General features: G+C 44.7%; 1 protein-coding gene across 2 annotated transcripts in view; it reads right to left on the reverse strand.

The window, feature by feature from the left end:
* BICDL1 (BICD family like cargo adaptor 1) overlaps window positions 1-13,229 on the reverse strand; it is a 134,714-nt gene extending 121,485 nt beyond the window's left edge. For both annotated transcript variants that reach the window (XM_036740826.1, XM_036740825.1), the window contains exon 1: window positions 12,768-13,229. In XM_036740826.1, the coding sequence (XP_036596721.1) occupies window positions 12,768-13,229 (462 nt within the window). The remainder of the gene's footprint in view (window positions 1-12,767) is intronic.
* Window positions 13,230-20,111: the final 6,882 nt, after the last annotated feature.

The raw sequence follows: 20,111 nt of genomic DNA on the forward strand, positions 1-20,111 counted from the left end.
TCTGGACTCCAAGTGCTTGATTATGCATCCAGCTGCCTCATTTGGAAGTTTTTCCCTGACCTCAATCATTTTCCCCTTCATTGTTCTTAGTTCTGCCCTCTGGGGCCAAACAGAACAGTCTAAAAAACCAAAGCATCAAGCCATCAAGGAAGAGTCTCATTGAAAACCGTGGCCTCCCACCTCATCTAGATTAGCCTGTCTCCAATGGCAGCTTGATAGAAAGAGATTTCTCTGGACTAAAGGGATGGAGAAAACCTTCTGATTTCAATCTATCCCTATTATGAGAACACTGTCTATAGTGAACAGCCTTTTTCTAAGGAAAGCCCATTCTCTTTTTAGTGGTTTAAAAGAAATAATAAAGACAATCTTTTAGATGCGTCTGATTATTACTGGGAGAGGGATATGAGGCAAGGCTAGAAAAGAAAAATAATTTGTGGTTGTTATTTAAGCAACCTGTTTACATCTACTTTCCTACCTCTCCAAAATGTCCAAAAACCTATTTACATCTACTTCCCGACCTCTCCAAAATGTCTATGAAAATAACCTACACATGTACTCAGGGCATCCTTAATGAGGGTATTACAAGAGAATGGGCAGGCTTTCCATAGCGACATTTCATAGCAGGCCACATGTACCCTTCCACAATTGAACAAGAGCTATTGTGAACACAGGCTCCCACTGTGATTATTGTTTGTTGACTATTAAAAGGCATTTGACTCCAGCATGGTGTCATGGCAAAAAGTAGATAAGATTCCTAGGAAAATAGAGCTTTAGGAATAAATTTGTTCAGTAATCCTCTAGTTATCAAACTCAAGATGACTGGAATACAGACCCAATTTGTAATTCATTAGTATAAGGAAGTCTCAGTTGGCAAAAGTCCCTCCACTTCTCTTGGTTAGCATCTGCTCTGAAACTTAGGATGCTAAAAGAGTTTGCTGAGCTCAGCAAACTATAATCTACTGGCCAAATCTAGTACACTCCCACCTCCTTTTTTTGTATGGCTTGAGAGCTAGGAATGGTTCTAAACATATATAGGGGTGTGAGATAATAAATGTTGAACAACCAGGCTCTGGGGTGGGGTAGGGGAGCATATACCCACATTTTAACATTTAATCTCCGTTGTTCACCCTTTCTTAAATCTAGACAATCAACAAAACAATAAATGAAGCCTTGATTTGTAGCCATTGCCGATTTCTTAGGCGTACATGCTTAGGTTGAAATTTTAACCATCAGAGCTGGCTCCAACACACCTGGTAAAGAGGGTCATCAAAGAGGTGTATGATCAGGAAAAAAAAGATGGGCTGGTCATATAGCAAGAGTAAGGGATAATCGTACAACCAGCAAGCATTTATTAGACACCTACTCTATTCTAGGCACTGTGGTAGGCACTAGAAATACAGACAAAAATTTCAGAGAGCTTGTATTCTATTGGAAGAGATATGTATATTAATAAATACAAATCAAATAAATTAAAGAGGATTTGGGGGGCAAAGGAATAAACGTTGGATGGTCTTTCCATTCTAATGGCATCTACACAGTGTCAGAGAAATTGAGGAAGGCTTTGGGCACATTATGTGGGCTCCATGCAGTGAACTGATGAGAAGACAAGGAGAAAAGGTGCCCAGGACATGGGGTCCCTCCATTGAGGAGATCACAGACCTACTAGAGTGCTAGTTACACACCAATCTAGATGCTGCTGCCACCCTTCAAACACTTTTTGAACCCTCTTTTGAAATCCTTTGATGCTGCACTGTGGACTGAGGGCAACCCCATGTTCTTGAAGAGTGTCCCAGACAGTTCTACTAGGTCTTCCCAAGCAGCCCCGTGCCATGAGGGACTAACTGTGCATCTGATGTTCCAGGACCAGTCCAGCCAAGTTCCTGAGAAACTCATCATTAGGTTGGCAGAGGGAGGGGGAGTATGGGAGGAGGTATTTTTTTTTGGTCAGTGAATATTTATTAAGTCAGAGAGGTTGCAATCTGTGGAGTACCTGCATGGATGAAATCAAGGATTCTTGAAGTACAAAGCTCTCTGGGAATTGCCTTCAGAGCCAATTTGAATCACACATGAAAATCATAGAATCATAGAAATATAGGTGTTATGGAAGCCTCCTTAGAAATCATCCAATCCAACCCTACCAAATTGTTTTTTTAAAGACATTTCTCCATCCTAACCAATTGTTCCCTACCTATTTTTGCAGATCAGGAAGGCAAAGCCCAGAGAAGATAAACAGTTTGTCCAGGGTCAGACGGTAGTTTCCATCTGGTACCACTTGAGTGGTTCTTGTGACTGATAGTGGTATTGCTCAGGATAATTATACACCCATATTCTTTTGACACCTTTGAATGGCTCTGGGCTATTTCCAAAATTTAAATCCACCCACAAAGGAGGAAGGCTTCCCATCATTGAGTAAATTCAAAAGAATATACCATCTATGCTGAAGGCAACTGTCAAGAGGGGCTGTCCTAAAATGTTTCTCTGAAATGGATAGAGAAGTGTCTGGCCTCCCAAGGAGACAGCTTTGAAGGAGACAGCAATCACAGATGCAGCAAGTCAGACCTGGAAGGAACCTTAGAACAGTAAATGCTAGAGATGGAAGGGAACCTAGAACAAGAATGTTAGAGCTGAGAGGAGCCTTAGAACAGGGAATGTTAGACATGAAAATGAACCTAGAACAATGATATCAGAGCTGGGAGGGGCTTTAGAACAGTGAATATTAGAGATGGAAGATAGTCTAGAATGGAGAATGTCAGAGCTGGGAGAAGCCTTAGAATGGTGAATGTTAGAGATGGAAGGGAACATAGGACAGAGAATGTCAGAGCTGGGAGGGGCTTTAGAACAGCGAATGTTTGAGATGGAAGAGAAGCTAGAACAGAGAATGTCAGAGCTGGTAGGAGCCTTAGAACAAGGAATGTCAGAGCTGAGAGGAGTTTTAGAACAGTGAATGTTAGAAATGGAAGAGAACCTAGAATAGAGAATGTCACAGCTGGAAGGAGCCTTACAACAGAATGTTAGCACTGGGAAGGCCTTACTTTAAAACATAGAATGAAGAATTGGGAAGGGCCTTAGAAGTCTTTCTGGTTCAAACTCGTGATTTAATGGGTGAGGAAACTGAAGCCCCAAACCAGTTTCCTCACTTTCTGGGCACACCCAGTACTTTTTCCACTTCAGAGTAAGCAATAGGGTGTGGTCTATGTATAAAGGAGATGATTAACTAGTCATCAGCTCTCTGGTCTCTCTCAGCCTTCTAAACCCAATTCAGAATGAAGGGGAGTGGAAAAAGAGAGTGGTGGGATTTGGGACTTTTGTCCTGAGACACTGAGTGCAAGACATTTAAATGCATTGTAAAGGTGCTTATTTTAAAGTAGTGGTTATTCTGGTGAATTGCTTGAAATGGAGACAGCAAAGGCTTAGAAGGCAGTCTCATTTGTTCAGTGAGAAGCCAGAGACACTAAGTCTGTGTCCTCCAGAACAGATTGACGAGTCAGTTTTGAGGAACACCTGTTCCCTAACAAGCAAAGCCCCCAAACCAAAGCAAACCTGCCCCTTTAGGTAAGGGAGCACAAGGGTGGTCATTTCATCATTGTGGGGCTTCTTTTTTTCTGGCTGTGGGACAAGCACCCTTCTTCCCCTCTTCCAGCCCTTTCAGAGAAGCAGGTTTTTCTTATTAATGCATCCTCACTATCTGGCCTCTTACACTAGGAGCCATGTTTGGAAACATTTCCAAAAGAAAGATCTGGCCCAGACTTGCCTGGCCAATTAGATGCTAAATTTGTCGTGAGCTCAGGGCCTTGTAGTCAGCAGATATGGGTGAGGCACTCTGTTTTGCTGTGGGTTTTCACAGATTTGGCAAAGGTTATGTTGATATTAACCTACATTTAGGCACAATTTTCAGAGACACATGAAGCAGAGAAAAGAAAAATGCCATCCAAATTCCTTGAAGGAATAAAATGAGAACCTGAGCTCTTCATTTATTCTGAGTAGGTCAGCCCATTGGCTGCTAGTAAGTGGACCAAACCCAAATCTCAAATATCTGAATGCCTGGGTTCGAGTTTCCCATTTTACCATTGGATAATCATTCCATCCTTTCTCACTGGGGAAGGCAGGAAGTGGTTAAAGGCATAGAGGTAACTCTTTAACCATCATAAACTTCTTCTTAGAAAAGGATATATTTTTGTTTATTTTGTTAAATATTTCTCATTTACATTTAAATTTTTAAACATTTTTCATTTTTTAAATTTATTTTGAACTTAAATTAGCATTGATTTTTAAAAAATTTAGTTTCAAATGCTTTCTGTCCTGCCCTCCGTCACCCCTTGAGAAGGGGAGCAACATGATATCGATTATGCCTGTGAAGTCAAACATCATAAACTTCTGAAGAGTCGCTGTATTTGGTCCTTCCATTTACCACACACTTACATCTCAACCTCTTGCCACTGGCTTTCATCCCAATGACTCTACTGAAGTAACCCTCTCCAAAATCACTATGTGACCTTGGGCAAGTCACTATTTTTTCCCATACTTGAATAGATGACCTCTGAGGGCCCTTCAAGCTCTAGATTTATGATCCTAAGTAAAATCTCTTTATTGTTTAATCCAATAGCCTTCCAAATCCCTCAATTAAATTCAAAAAGCACTTATTAGCTGCCTGTCAAGTAGAGGTCTACCAGGCTCTAGGTCTATAAAAACAAAAACAATACAATTCCTTGCCTTATACTCTTCTTGGAGGGGGTGGGGGTGGGGACAAAATGTACACATATAAATAAATAGAAGGTAATTTTTAAATGGGGAGGAAAGCAGTAACACCTGGGAGTGAGTGGGAATGAAGAAATGCCTTGTGGGGCAGGTAGCTCCTGAGTCAAGCCTTGAAGCTCTAAGGGGTGGGTAGCTAGGTGGTACTGTGGATAGGGTACCAGGCTTGAAGTCAGGAAAACTCATTTTCCTGAGTTCAAATCTGGCCTCAGACACTTAGGAGCTGTGTGACCCTGGGCAAGTCATTTTACCCTGTTTGCCTCAGTTTCCTCATCTGTAAAATGAGCTGGAGAAGGAAATGGCAAACCACTCCAGGATCTTTGCCAAGAAAACCCCAAATGGAGTCACAAAAAATCAGGCAACATAAAAATGACTGAATAACAACAAAAGATGGGACATCTTGATGGGCCTTTGACACTAGATTGGTGTCATAGGTATCTTTATGTTCCCTTCCTGGAAGGTACTGAGAACACAGGCTATCAGAACTGGGTGGGGGGGCTCTTAGAGCTTGTATTAGAGCTGGGAAGGGTCTCAGAACACAGAATGTTAGAACCAGGAGAACCTCAGAACACAGAATATCAGAGCACAAGGAACTGAATATCCCAAGTGCTTATTAATAAATGCCAAGGGAACAGAAGATCACAAGACCATAGTTTGAGAGTTGGAAGGGGCCTCACAAGTTATCTTGTCCAGTCTGTTTATTTTATACTTGAGGAAACTGAGCCCCAGAGAGAAGTGACTTGCCAGAGGTTGGAGAGGTGGGATTCGAACACAGTTCATGCAACTCCAAATCTCTAAGCGTCCTTTCACTAGATACTAGCAACTGAAGAGAGTCTCAAATATTACAGGCCTGCAGAAAAGAAAAGAAGCTCAAGATGTAGCCATTGTTTGAAAAATCTATCTCAGCAACTGCAGTGTACCCCTATGTTAATTTTTAAAGTGACTCCTGGGGAAATATGAAAGCATGCCTCTATGTTTCAAAAATGAGCAGGGAGACTAATTACAGATGCAGAAAGAATGGGGAGAAATGCCTATAGGCCTGTTACCTTCCTAATAACAAAATCTCTGATTCAGACAGTGAGTAATAGCGCTGAGGATTCAGTAAGAGGTGGGGAAATGAGATTATGGACAGCTCCTTTGCAGTGTTGCCAAAGTGAAGGTGGCCTTTGCTTGGAAATCTTGAGAGACACAGAGCTGGAAAGCCCCAGCTGACTCCCTTTGAAGGTGAAGGACTGCCTATGCCTTTGTCTTGTGCCTACAGGCTTCAGGTATTTAGGCTGGTTTTATTTTTCAAAAACCAAGAAGACAACCTTGGGGACTGAACACATTTTGGAATCATAAAATGTCAGAGCTGAGAGGGGCCTTAGAATACAGGTCAGAGCTAGGAGGGACTTTAGATATGACATAGAATATAGACTGTGGGAGTTGGAAGTCATATTAGATTATAGAACGGAATATGAGGAAGGACCTTAAAATAGAGAATATCAGGGTTGGGAAGGATCTTAGAGCATAGAATGTCAGAGCAGGGAGGGACCTTAGAACAGAGAATATCAGATCTTAGTGGAATCTTAAAACATAGGATGTTAGAATTGGGGGGGGCCTTAGAATTTAGAATGTAAAAATAGAAGAGTGGCTTTAGGACAGAGAATGTCAGAGGTGGGAGGGGCCTTAGAACAGGAGATGTCAGGGCTGGGAGAGGCCTTAGAATAGGGGATATGAAGGCTGGGAGGGGGCTGAGAACAGGGAATATCAGGGCTGGGAGGGGCCTTAGAATAGGGGATATCAGGGCTGGGAGGGGCCTTAGAATAGGGGATATCAAGGCTGGGAGGGGGCTGAGAACAGGGAATATCAGGGCTGGGAGGGGCCTTAGAATAGGGGATATCAGGGCTGGGAGGGGCCTTAGAATAGGGGATATCAGGGCTGAGAGGGACCTGAGAGAACATCCCTTATTCAACAGAGGAGGTAAGTGAGGTTCAGAGAGTGGAAAAGCCTCACTTATTCAGCAGCAGAGCCAAAACTGGAACACAAGCATTTTAAGCAAATAGATCAGCCTCCATTTTGAAAGTGCCCAGTCCAGTCATGCTCAGTCCGTCAGTCCTCTCTGGGGTCCCCTCCTGACTTTTCTCCCTCCCTTGCCCCCACTTTTCTCCCCATCCACAACCCCCTTTGGCTCCCTTTTGTGTGCAGTCTTCCCCCCATTAGAATGAAGTCTGTTGGGGGCAGAGAATGTTTTCTTTTTTGCTTGTGTTTGTATTCCCAGCATTTGGCACAATATACCAACAAAATCACCTGTTGAAAAAATTATTGTATCCCTGAAAGAATTCGTGGAGATAGTATCTTTATAGGAAAAGTTGTTTAAAACTCCAGCACATTTATAGATCTTTGTCTATAAATGTCATATGTTGATCCTCAGAAAGATAGAGATTGGTGCTATTTTATGGTGTTTTTAGGTTTAAACATTTCTTTCCCCAAGAACAATGACTAACCCCGGTCCTGATCTCATCTCACTGAGAAAAATGAATGGAGAGGGAGAAAAGTTCCCATGCATATTGACCAAGCTAGACCTCATGGAGAACAGCTACAAAACAGGAACAACAACTCTACAGGAGCTCAGAAGTTCACAGGGGACAGAATCAATGAAAGGAGCCAGCAAAAGACCTATAGCCTTGTATATTTATAATAATCCAAGAAAACTAGAGACTCTCAAGCAAGAAGGCAAATTTGACCTCACAATTATCACTGAGACTTGGTGGTCTAGGACCAATGACTGGAATGTGGCTCTGGGAGCCACAAGGGAAATGAAAAAGATAGGTAAATGGGGGAGGGGCCAAGCAGCACAGTGGATTAAGAAGATACAATCTACTCTTTCCTCTTCCTCATTCTTTGTATCCCATCAGCTGCCAAGTCTTGTCAAATCTACTTCTACAATATGTCTCACATTCCCTTCTCTTAACTCACAAAGCCACTACCCTAAAGTTCTGTAAGTCAGAACCTCATCACCTTTTCCTTGTACTACTACAATGGTTTCCTGGTCTTTCTGCTTCCTGTCTCTCCCCTTCCCAATCCATCCTCCACAAAGCCGCCAAATAAAATTTCCTAAAATGCTGCACCTGACCACACCACCCCCCTGCTCAAAAAGCATTCTTGCTTCTAGGATTAAATACAATATCTTGTTTCTATTTCTTATTTCTCTTTTGTGCAGTCCCCATTCTGGCTCAATTGACCCTCCAGCCATTCCCTGTATGTGACAATCCGTCTCCAGACCCTGTGGCTTCTCTCCATCCCCAATGCCCATTGTCTGGGATGTACCCCCTCCTCCCCTCTACCACTTAGAATCCATTTTCCTTCAGGACACAGCTCTGTGGCACTTCCTGTGGCCTTTCCTGACTCCTCCAGTTATTAACTCTTACTCCCTTCTGAAATGATGTTATTCAGGATTTATTGAGCTGTGCACTCATCCTATCTACTCAGGAGATTGTAAAGTCCATGAAAGGGCCTCTAGGTAGCAAAATGAATAGAACTGGACTTGGACTCAGGAAGGCCTGAGTTCAAATCCAACCTCAGACATTCACTAGCTGGGTGACCCTACAAAAGTCATTTTGCCCTTATCTGCCTCAGTTTCCTCATCTGTAGAATGGAAATAACAATAATAGCACCCACCTTACAGGATCATCAAAGATCAGATGAGATAACAAAGGCAAAGTGCTTTCTAAACTTAAACTGCTAAATACATGTGAGCTATTATTTTTGAGGGCAGAGGCTGCTTTGTTTTTGCTTCTTTTTTTCTATCCCCAGTGCCTAATAGGTTGCTTAGTATATAGTAGGCTCTTAGTAGATTCTTGTTTAAACTTCGACTTAACTCTCATCCATCCTATAACCAACAACGATTCCAGGGAAGAAATGATGAAACATGCTACCCAAAAAGACAGGGAAGATCCAGAATCAGACATACATTTCTGGACACAGCAAATGCAGGAATTGTTTTTTTTTTTACTAGACTGGAGATACTTGTTACAGGGGCTTTATTTTTTCTTTTTTTTCACCTGGAGAAGGTGGGAGAGAGAGAAAACAAATGCTTGTAAATTGAAGAAGTAAAAATTTAAAACATGCATTGAGCTGAGTTGAATTGACTAGCTTCATCCAACTAGATTTGGCCATAAAATTCAAAGGAAATTAAGGGATCAAAATGTAGGGCCTTTCTTGCTTATGGTGGGCCTTTAAAAAGAAAAATCTGTTAAGAGCTAAGGGAATGAATAGACTCTTCAGGGAGCTGCCCACTGAGAGTTGCTATACAACAGTGATTTCACATTCGAATGTGAAATCCGTTACTACTCAAACTGACTTTGACATGATGTTCTTTCCACATTAGCTGTCTGTCTTTTCAACCAGATCCCTCACCGGTGGAGTTAGAAACATCAACTATAAATCTCTGAGCAAAGACCTGGTGTGGCAGTAATTCTTTCCAGAATTGTGTTCCTGAATCACTCAAGAGAGACTACCTGTTATTTCTGTTCCACCATTTTAGATGGAAATCAATACAGAATTCTATCCACTGAGTTCCTTACAAATGGGGTGTTTCTTTGGCAGTGGTTCAGAGGTGCTCTCAATCACTTTTCAGAGACACTATGGCTTCATTTTCTGACCATAGAATATGAAACAATTGGGTCCTGGAGCACTGACTCACTCTTGTTTTTGTCAGGCCATGGGCTCATATATTGGATTCTGGAGCACTGACTCACTCTTGTTTTTGTAAGGCCATGGGCTCATATATTGGGTTCTGGAGCACTGGCTCACTCTTGTTTTTGTCAGGCCATGGGCTCATATATTGGGTTCTGCAGCACTGGCTCACTCTTGTTTTTGTCAGGCCATGGGCTCATATATTGGGTTCTGCAGCACTGGCTCACTCTTGTTTTTGTAAGGCCATGGGCTCATATATTGGGTTCTGCAGCACTGACTCACTCTTGTTTTTGTCAGGCCATGGGCTCATATATTGGGTTCTGGAGCACTGGCTCACTCTTGTTTTTGTCAGGCCATGGGCTCATACATTGGGTTCTGCAGCACTGGCTCACTCTTGTTTTTGTAAGGTCATGGGCTCATATATTGGGTTCTGCAGCACTGGCTCACTCTTGTTTTTGTCAGGCCATGGGATCATATATTAGGTTCTGCAGCACTGGCTCACTCTTGTTTTTGTCAGGCCATGGGCTGATATATTGGGTTCTGGAGCACTGGCTCACTCTTGTTTTTGTCAGGCCATGGGCTCATATATTGGGTTCTGGAGCACTGGCTCACTCTTGTTTTTGTCAGGTCATGACATATTGGGTTCTGGAAAGCAGTGCAGGAAGACCTGGATTCAATTCCTGAAACTTTTTTGGTTGAGCCACTAGGCAAGTTCGTTCACTTGTATAATCTCAGCAATAATGATCCTCAGTTTCTTCATCTGTAAAATGAGGGCAGTGAACTAGATGATCTAGGGTCCCTACCAGCTCTAAACCCCTGAGCCTAGGAACCTTTCCAAGCCTCAGTTTACTCATTGACCCTCATTACCTCCAGAACCTACATGAAGTTTAAAATGAGATGTTTATAAACTGCTTTGGTATCTTCAGAGTCCTATATTAATATTATTGTTAATTTGTTTAATTGCTTTTTAATCTAGATTTTTAAAAACTAACTTATAGAAGTAGATGGTCAGACCTTTATTTCCATGGTTATCTAAAGTTAACTGTGATGTTAAGAGAAAATGTTTATATTTCCATTCTGAGGACAGACACTATATCTGTGATTTCACTGGTAGAAGGAACTCCCAGGTGAGGAAATTCCTTCTCCCAATGCAGGTCAGCACCTACCCCAAAACTTTATACTCTTAAAAGAGTTGCTTTAGGTAACGTTTTGTTCTGAGTTTTAAGTGACTTGCCCAGGGTCACAGGTGCTGTATAAATGTAAGCTATTGTTATTAGCTATGGTTGTCATTATTATTCTTGTCTCTAAGGCTATGATACTTCTTTTTCATTGAAAAGGATAGAAAATGTAGCTTCCTTTCATATTTCAACACTACATAGGATTGTAGATTTAGACCTGAAAGAGATCGTGCAGGTAATATATTGACACATCAATAGATAGCTAAAGCATTTAGTAAGTGTTTAGTATGTGTCTGGCACTGAGCTAAGAAGGACTCTCATTCTGCAGATAAGGCAGCTAAGACCCAGTGAGAGAAAGGTACTTGGTCCATAGTCATACAGGCAGCAACTGGCAGAGCCAGGTTTTGACCCTAAAACCTTAAGACTCCAAATCTACTGGTTTTTTCTTTTTCCTATTGCATACTATTTAACAACTTAAACTCTCATTTTAGGAAAGTTTCTGCTCTCTCTGTGGGAGTGTACAGGCTCTCTCAGTCATGGTGCAGAATGAATTCCCTCATGCCAAGGCCGTGTTTATGCACCATTGGTTAATTTATACTCTCAGTTTCCCCAGATATGCATTTGTTGGTTCTGTCTATACATTTCAAGTCCCAGTATGTTTCATGTCCATATTAGTTGAGGGGATACTACTCCACCATCACCGCAAAGCACTTCAACTAATAATAATAGTTGGCATGCATGTAGCACATTAAAGTTTACAAAGCACTTTACATACCAGAAAACCTGGAATGTGGCACCTATTCACAATATTTATATATCTGGGGAAACTGAGTGTATAAATCAGCCCTAGGTTAAAGGTAGGGTTCAGTTGATTTTGGAGAAAAAGAGAGTGAGCCAATTTTCATTCTGGAAAAGTGCAACACAAATAAGTGTTCTGGGTTATCATTTTAAAAATATTTTAGTGGGGAGAGAAGCATTGGAATTTGCTCATGGAGCCCTTTTCCCCATCATGCAGGATTTGATGGAGCACAAAGATTGTTTTCCAAAAAAGACCAACCAATGGCACACAGGAAACATTACAATCAATATGAGGAATAGATCCAAAGGCAGTCAGGCATGTGGTGCCCACACGTCTCAGCCTGTCACCCAACAGCACGAGTAGCTGCAGAGAACACCTAGAAAAGTGCCCTTCCAAATCTGCTAAATGCTGAGCCCCAAGTGAAATCCACACCTGGAAGTCACGTGGTTGGTCCTGGCATGTAGGCTAGCCCCGGTTCTCTGGAACCTGCTACATTGTGTGACTGTCTGGGCATTGGACATTTTATGTGTCATGCTCCTTCTAGGGTTCTCTTTTCCCATAGCTTTGGGTGACAGCAGGTCAGAGAGCTTTGAATGCCCCAGTTACCTTTTGTCGAGCCTACCTTGGTGGAACACTAATAGCTCCTCAGCAGGCCAGACCACAGATTTTCAATATGGTGTGACTTTCTCCTGCTCTCTCTGTGGGAGTGTACAGGCTCTCTCAGTCATGGTGCAGAATGAATTCCCTCACACCAAGGCCGTGTTTATGCATCCTATCTCAAGGAAGGCATCTATAGAAAAGCCATCAGAATCTCTATCTAAGAGGCAGAACAGGGTACTAAAATGCTAGACTTGGAACCCCACAGAGACCTGGGTTCAAATCTCACCTCTGACATTAGCTGTGTTGCCACAGGCAAATCATTTTACCTTTTTTCTGACTCAGTTTCCTCATCTGAAAAATGAGGCTAAGAATAGCACCTACCTCATAGGGTCAAGGACTCAATATCCCTATCTGTAAAATGAGACTGAGGATGTTATCTACTTCACAGGGTTTTGAGGGTCTCGAATTTGATACTATATGTAAATTCTAAATATCAGTCTAGATTATTAACCGGGCCCTGCCTAGCTTTCTAGGGTGGAGGTGGGAGACTCAGGTAGGTCCCACGTATAGAGAGACCTTTGCCTGCTTGGAGGGCTCCCCCCCCATGTGCACACCCCCTTTGGTGGTCTATGGGCTAGTTCCTTCTGGGTAAAGAAGGAGGAGGAGGGGGAGGAAGGCAACTCCTTGGCTGAGCAGGTGCCCCAGGATTCCCCCCGCCCCCCATCCCCAAGGGGCCCCGCCCTAGGCTAAAGCGTCCTCACCTCCAGCTTGTCCGTCAGCTCCTTATGCATCTGCTCGTACTGCCGGCTCATGTCCTGGTTCCTCTCCAGCAGCGCCTTGCCCAGCCGGGCAGCCAGCACCAGGTCCTTTTCCTTCTGCCGGATCACCGACAGCAGCTCGGGTTCCTGCGGGGGCGAGGCCGGCTGCAGCAACTGCCCGGGGCCCGGGGCCTCGGCGGCGTCGAGAAGCCCCGGCTCGGCCTGGGAAAACTCTCCCGGGTCCGGCGGCCGCTCCCCAGCCGCCAGCAGCACCAGCTCCTCCTCGAGCGCCAGTTCCAGTTCCCCCGGGCCACCCGGGAAGGACACTAAAGCGGCGGCAGCGGCAGCTGAGGCTGGGCTCCGGGCTGCGTCCCCGCCGGGCCCTGGCAGCTCCATGCAGGAGGCGCTGTCCGCCTCGGCGGGTGCTGAAACGCTGCTGGCCAAGCCCAGGCAGTAGGCGGACATGGCCCGGGGGAGAGCCCGCTGCTGTGCGGGCCCTCGGCGCGCGCCAGGCTGCAGGGGTGGGGGGTAGGGGTGGAGGTAGTTTGGGGAGGAGGGGGAGGGAGGAAGGGCCCCCCCTGGTCTCGCGCCGCTGCACGCGCCCCGCTTCCGCTCCTACAGCCCTTTCCCCCCTTCCTCCCCCCCCTGCGCTGCCCCCCTGGTAGCCTTTACACCGGCGAGAGCCGGGCCGGTCCCCGGGAGCTCTCCCCCGCCCGCCTCGCGCCCGGCGGCACGCGCGCCCTGCTTCCCCTCCCTCCCCTCCCCCTCCCCGCCCCCGGGCTTAGCTGCTCGGTGCGCGCAGGGGAGGAGGAGGAGGTGGTGGTGGAGGAGGAGGAGGAGGGAAGAGAGCAAAGGAGGCGGAGAGGAAGGAGAGAGGAACGCGGCGAGGTGGGGGGGGGGCGGAGAGGAAGAGATAGGAGGAGATGGGGAGGAGGAGGAGCCGCAGCCGCGCTAGGTGCAGGGGTGCTCGGGGCTCAGCCGGCTCTCTGCTGCTGCTGTGGCCACAACCCGCCACCCGGCAGGACCTCACGGGCTGGGCTGCGCTCTGCTCCTGGGGCTGGTGCAGCTGCTAGCGGCGGCCCCCGGGTTCTGCAGCCCCTTTCCATGGCCCTCAGTTGGCCAGCCCCGGCGTTGGCGGCGGCTACACTGGCCGCGACTGTGACACATGGTGCGGCGCGGACGCCTGGCACTCGTTCTGCTCTCTCGGCCACCGCCTCCCCTCAGTCTCTGCCTTCGTTTCCTCAGTCCGGCTCTAAGGGAATGTCCCTCCCTCCCTCTCAGACCCGGCTAGGCCCGGTACTGCCCGGTGGCCCCACCCCGGCGCCAGCCGCGCACGCAGCCCTGCCCACCCCGTCCTTCCGGCCGCGCCCCTAGGCGCCTGACACGCGCGGCTCGGCAGGGTTTGGGCCACCTGTTCCCCTGGGACTCTTCCATTTGCCTCAGCAGCCTGGGGTCTCAGCCACTGGGCCTGGGGCTCTGCTCTCGCCCCTGCGTCCCTCAGCTTAACCCTTTCCCGGCCTTTCGTTCTACTAAGCTCCCTTCCTTCCCACGTTCCCCGGGGGCCAAATGATAATTAGGTCCAGAGTCCTTGCCCTGAGATCTAAAGAGGAAAGGGAAGGACGTGCGTGTGTGCACGCGTGTTTCTGTGCGTGTGTTTGCTGAGAGTGGGAGACGGTGGTATTTCCCACTAAATCTCAACCCTAAAATTGACAGGTGGTGGAGGAAGCTGCTCCCGGGCACCTAGCGGGGCTGTAGAGCGAGGCTCAGGACTTCGTGCCATAGATTGGAGGAAGAATGCATCATGTAGAAGGAATCCATTAAGAAGCTCAGTGGTTTTTGTCCTTGGATGACACACGTATGATTATGAGGGTGAGCTTCGAAGGGGAAACAGCCAAGATCGAAAGCTGATATTTGTGGAGGTGGGTGGTTCTCATAATCGCCCCCCCCCCCCGCCCCCGCGCATTTTTTCCGCCCCGCATTTCAAAACAAAACAAACCTTTGGCCTGAGCTTTCTCCACGGCATCCCTTCTGCTTATTATACTCATTTTAAAGGTGAGAAAAATGAAGCTCAGAGAGACCTTTTCCACAGTCACGAAGCTCCTAAAGGTCTGAGCTGGAGGTGGAAACCAAAGTATCCCGAAGTCATGTGGCATAGTGGAGAGAGAGCTAGATGTGAAGTCAGAAGACCTCCGTTTCAGATCCCGCCTCTGATATTTACCACATGGGGTAGGGGAAGGCAGCCTGGGACAGTGGGGAAAGCACTTCTTCAAAAGCTAGAGGAGCTGAGTTTAAATCCCACCTCCGAGGATTACTGCCTGGTTCACCTAGGGCAAGTCACTTAACCAATCTGGGTTTCAGTTTCCTCATCTATAAAATGAGGCGGTTGGACTGGATGGTCTCAGGGATCCTTCCAACTCCCCACCCGTGATCTCATAATACGAGGTGTCCATAGTGTATTGTATAGAGTACTCAGAGTCAGAAAGATATAGGTTCCAGGCATAATCATGGGCAGGTCGGAACTTCTTTGAGCCTCTTTTATCCATCTGTAAAATGGGTACACAACAATAAGTTGGAGACAGTTGGTGGTGCAGTAGATAAAGAGTTCTGGGCCTGGAGTCAGGAATGTCAAATCTTGCCTAGATCCTGGGCAAGTCACTTACCCTCTGCTTGCCTCTGTATCTCCCAGGGTGGTTGTGTTATCTCATTTTGCAAATGAAGCCCTTAGCACAGTACTTGGCACATTGTAGTCGTTGCTGTTGTTCAGTCATCTCTGACTCTTCATGGCCCCATCTGGGGTTTTCTTGGCAGAGATACTGGAGTGATTTGCCATTTCCCTGCTCCAGCTCATTTTACAGATGAGGAAACTGAGGCAAACATGGTGAAGTGCCTTGTCCAGGGTCACACAGCTAGGAAGCACCTGAAGCCAGATTTGAACTCAGAAAGATGAGTCTTCCATCTGATGCCAGGCTGGGCACTCTATAGCCACTTTGCCACCTAGCTGCCCCTTACACAGAGTAAGCACTATATGAATATTCCTGCTCCTCCCTTCCCTACCTGTAGAGTCTGACTCATAGAATTGTTGGGAAGCTCAAGTGACAGAACATACTTAAAGTGCTTTGCAAACCTTGAAGCATGATGTCATTGCTATTATCATTATTTGTGTAACGTATGCAGCAAGTTATTTCACTCTGTGCCTCAGTTTCCTCCCCTATAAGATTAAAAAAAAATCTGAGGAGGTTGGATTGGGTGGTTTCCAAATATCCCTTCCGGCTCTAAATCTCACCATGGTCCAAATCCAAATCCGTTTCCACTCCACCATGTTTGCTTCAATATTTCAAGGATACTTGATAGAAACTCCTTTCACCAATATAGATAGCAACTCCTTTATGATATGGGAGATGGTTTCCAGAGTTGCCACAGCTAAGCAAAATTTCTCACCCAGGGACTAACATTCTGGTTATGAGTCTCTCTGCACTTAGCTTGGCTGGTCTTGGATGACAGATACACTCAATCATGGGCTATATTCTGTCATCATGAGGGAAAAAATTCCCCTGCTCAACCCCCACTATCCTAGCTGAAGAGGAATAATAGGGAAGTGAATAATAATCAGGCTTTGAGTATGAGAGACTGAGACAAAGGTAGCCCAGAAGGTGGCATATAGGAAGCCTCTCCTGCTGGTCTGAGGATGGACTGAATGGCATAGTAGACTCAGGTCAGGTCAGTTCAATGTGACAAGTATTTATTAAGGACCTACTCTGTACCAGCTATATAGAGGTACCAATCGCCTTATGTATTAGATATAAAGAGGTAGGATGGTGTAGTGGTTAGAGCATTGGGGCTGTATTCCAAAAGACAAGTACAAATCTGGCCTCAGACACTAGCTGTACCATCCTAGGCAAGTCACTTCACCTGTTTGCCTCAGTTTCCTCAATTCCTCAAACAGCATCTACCTCAAAGAATTGCTATGAAAATCAAATAAGGTAATATTTATATAAGAGCTTAGCATAGTGTCTGGCACATAGTGAGTGCTATATAAATGTTTATTCTTTTCCCTACCATTGGAATCAGGAGGACCCGAGTTCAACTCCTGTCTGTTATATGTACTGGCTATTTGATCCTGGGCAAGTCATGTCTCTAGGCAACTCTCAAAACTATAAGTTACACGATAATCAGTTGTGGAAGACTTAGCTGCTTTGACCGAGACAATGATCCAAGATAATTCCAAAGGACCCATGATGAAAAATGCTAACCATCTCAGACACAGAATTGATTAACTCTGAATACAGATTGAAGCAGACTTTTTTTTTTTACATTTTTTGTTTCTTGTTATTTATTTATTTGGCAACATGGCTAATATGGAAATATATTTTGCATGGTTTCACATGTATAGTTGACATATTGATGGCCTTCTAAATGGGTGGGAGAGGGGCAGGAAGGAGGGAGACTTTGGAACTCAATTTAAAAAAAATGAATGTTATTACCGAACTAATTTTGAAAAAAACTGGAAGTTACAAAGAAAGTGATGTCCTGTATTGGTAGAAGGAATTTCCTCATCTGGGAGTTTGCTAAAACAATAAAATCACAAGCTGAGTTACTATCCATATCTCATGTACCAAGCACTGTGTTAGACAATGAAGGTACAAAAAACAACTGAAAAACAATTCCTCCCCTTAAGGAGCTTACATTCTATTGAGTTCTGCCCCCTTCTGGCCCTACAAAGGGGCATTTTTCCAACCTGGCCCTGCCAAGTGGAATTCCCAAGGTGGGAAATTTTCCAAGCTTCTTTAATCCCCTTATTACATACCTGAAATATGTGCCTTTTGGGTAGGCCATTAAGTTATTGAGTATCTGAATCACGAACTGCAACCCTTCTCTGACTTAACAGGTGGTACCAAAAATTTCCAAAACTCCAATCGATCTCCAATCTCATCCATCCATGACTCATCATCCCACGTCACTCTGTCCCATGTCTTCCCCTAAATGCAATGTAGGGTATCCACCAAAGTGGAAGGCATGTCCATGGAACATGTGGGCTATCCATCAACTACCTATTGCTCTTGCTTGTTACCCAGACCTCTCCCTCCCTCCCTTCTTCCCTCCCTCCCTCCCTCCCTCCTTCCCTTCCTTCCTGCTGTCCTCCCTCCCTCTCTCCTTCCCTCTCTTCCTTCTTTTCTTCCTTCTTTCCTCCCTCATGTCTTTCTTTTCTTTCTGCCATACATTTCTTCTCCGATATCCTTTACACAGCTTTTCCTACATAAGCTCCAGGCTTAGTTATGAGCTTTTCTCCTTTGCCTTTTGAGTGATCTGCAATTTCAGTACTTGGAAAACTCTAGGGTTCCATGACCCATAGCAGCACAACACTAATGGAGGCCAACTAAATTTTCATTACTCTTTGATCAATCTGGTGGCAAGCATTTCCAAATTAGCCAGACAAATCCTAGCTAAATTTCACAGCCTTGCAGCCTCCAGTCTACAATGAAGCATATATCTTTCTCAGTTAGTCACTGACAAAATTTGTCACTAAGCCATTCTCTCCTACTTTGACCTTGTATATCTGTTATGAACCAAGTTCAGAAATTTGTCTTATTTGCCCATAGATGTCTAGGTTTGAATGACCAGATTGAAAAATCATCTAGAGCCATTCTAAATCACTAGGGGGTTATTAGCTGTGCCTTGAGTTAGGCAGAATAAACAAAGTTTTCATCAAATTGAAGTTTGGAGTTACTTGAGATTTTAATGCCAGGAGGTCAATACATATCACTGAGATTTGGCAGGATGGGATGCATTATTGGAATAAGGTAATGGATAAGCATATGTGTTTCAGAGAGTAGAAACGAATGTCAAGGAGATCTACACATATCTGAAATCCATACGCTTGAAGGATGAGCTTGGTGGAGAGTATTTGGGTGAGGACACAAGCAGAGCAGAACAGAGTGGTGTCATTGTTATAATATACTTTAGGTCACTCAACCAGATGGAGGAAATGGATGAAGAATTCCTGATACAGATTATAAAACTGATACAGAAGGAAGATAATGGCCTTAATTTAGGACCTAACTATCTAAACACCCATCAGGTCTCACTCTGCTAACTACAGAGCACTGGGAAAATTCTTGGCCTTTCTGGTTTCTTGGTCATTTCTCAAAAGGTGGAGAAGACAAGAACTGCTCCTCTGGGCCTAATTGTGACCCACAAGGAAGTACTTTGGGGGATTGGCCATGATATCTATTCAATCACTTGTATTTTGTGTCTTGTATTTTACAGATAGCATAAAGCTAGAGGGGATAATTTATTCATCGGAAGACAGGACCAGGTTCCCCAAAGAGCCTGAGGGGCATCAGGCCAAATCTTGTAAGATAAAATCCAATAGGAATAAATACATTAAATCTATAGTTTGACTAATTAATAGCCCAAGTCCTAGATGGCAGAAGTGTCCTCAGATAAATCATTTTAGGAAGGAAGAAAACAAGCATTTATTAAGCACCTATTATATGCCAGGAACTCTCTTAAGCTCTTTACAAATGTCTCATTTCATTCTCACAACAACCGTGGGAAGTAGGTGCTGTTATTATCCTTATTTTACATTTGAGGAAACTGAGGCAGACAGCAGTTATGTGCCTTGTCCAGGATCACACAGCTATATCCAAGGCTGGATTTGAACTTGTCTTCTTGACTCCAGGCCCAGCCTTCTATCCAATGTGCTATCTACTTTCCTTAGTTTACTCATCTTTAAAATGAGAGGTTTAGGATAGGTGGCCTCTTGGATCTCTTCCAGATCTGAATCTATGATCCTATGAACAAATAGAAATCTTTTTTTATATCACTGCCTCCCCCATTGGTCATCTAACTTGTTTGTTCACCTATGATAATGGGCAGGTTACTACATGACATGGCAACTCATTCATGTTTTCATGTATAGGCTATAAATTGAACAAAGACCAAAAAGAAATTTTTTTCACTGGAATGCTGGTTGGGATTTCTGTCACACAGGAAGTTTCAGATCACAGAATCTCAGAGTATGAAGGGACCTTAGAAGCCTTCTAGTTTAATTCAGATCTGAAAAGGAATCCCTACCATGACATACTCATAAAGGGGGAATCAAGCCTTTGTCATACGATGTGACAGTACTCAACAAATATCCCCAAGTTCTTTATTTTATCAATGTGGAGAGGCATTATGGTATGCTGGAAAGGGGACTTGGGATCAGGAACTAGGCTTCCTAGTTGACTCCAAAATATATTAGCTATAAGACCATGGTCAATTCAATTCACCTGACTTTCCGTTTCTTTATCTGTCAAGTAGTGGTAGTGGTATTGATGCCTTTTACTTCTTGGGGCTGTTGTGAGG

Source organism: Trichosurus vulpecula, chromosome 1, assembly GCF_011100635.1.
Source record: "Trichosurus vulpecula isolate mTriVul1 chromosome 1, mTriVul1.pri, whole genome shotgun sequence".
In the NCBI taxonomy this organism is placed as follows: domain Eukaryota; kingdom Metazoa; phylum Chordata; class Mammalia; order Diprotodontia; family Phalangeridae; genus Trichosurus; species Trichosurus vulpecula.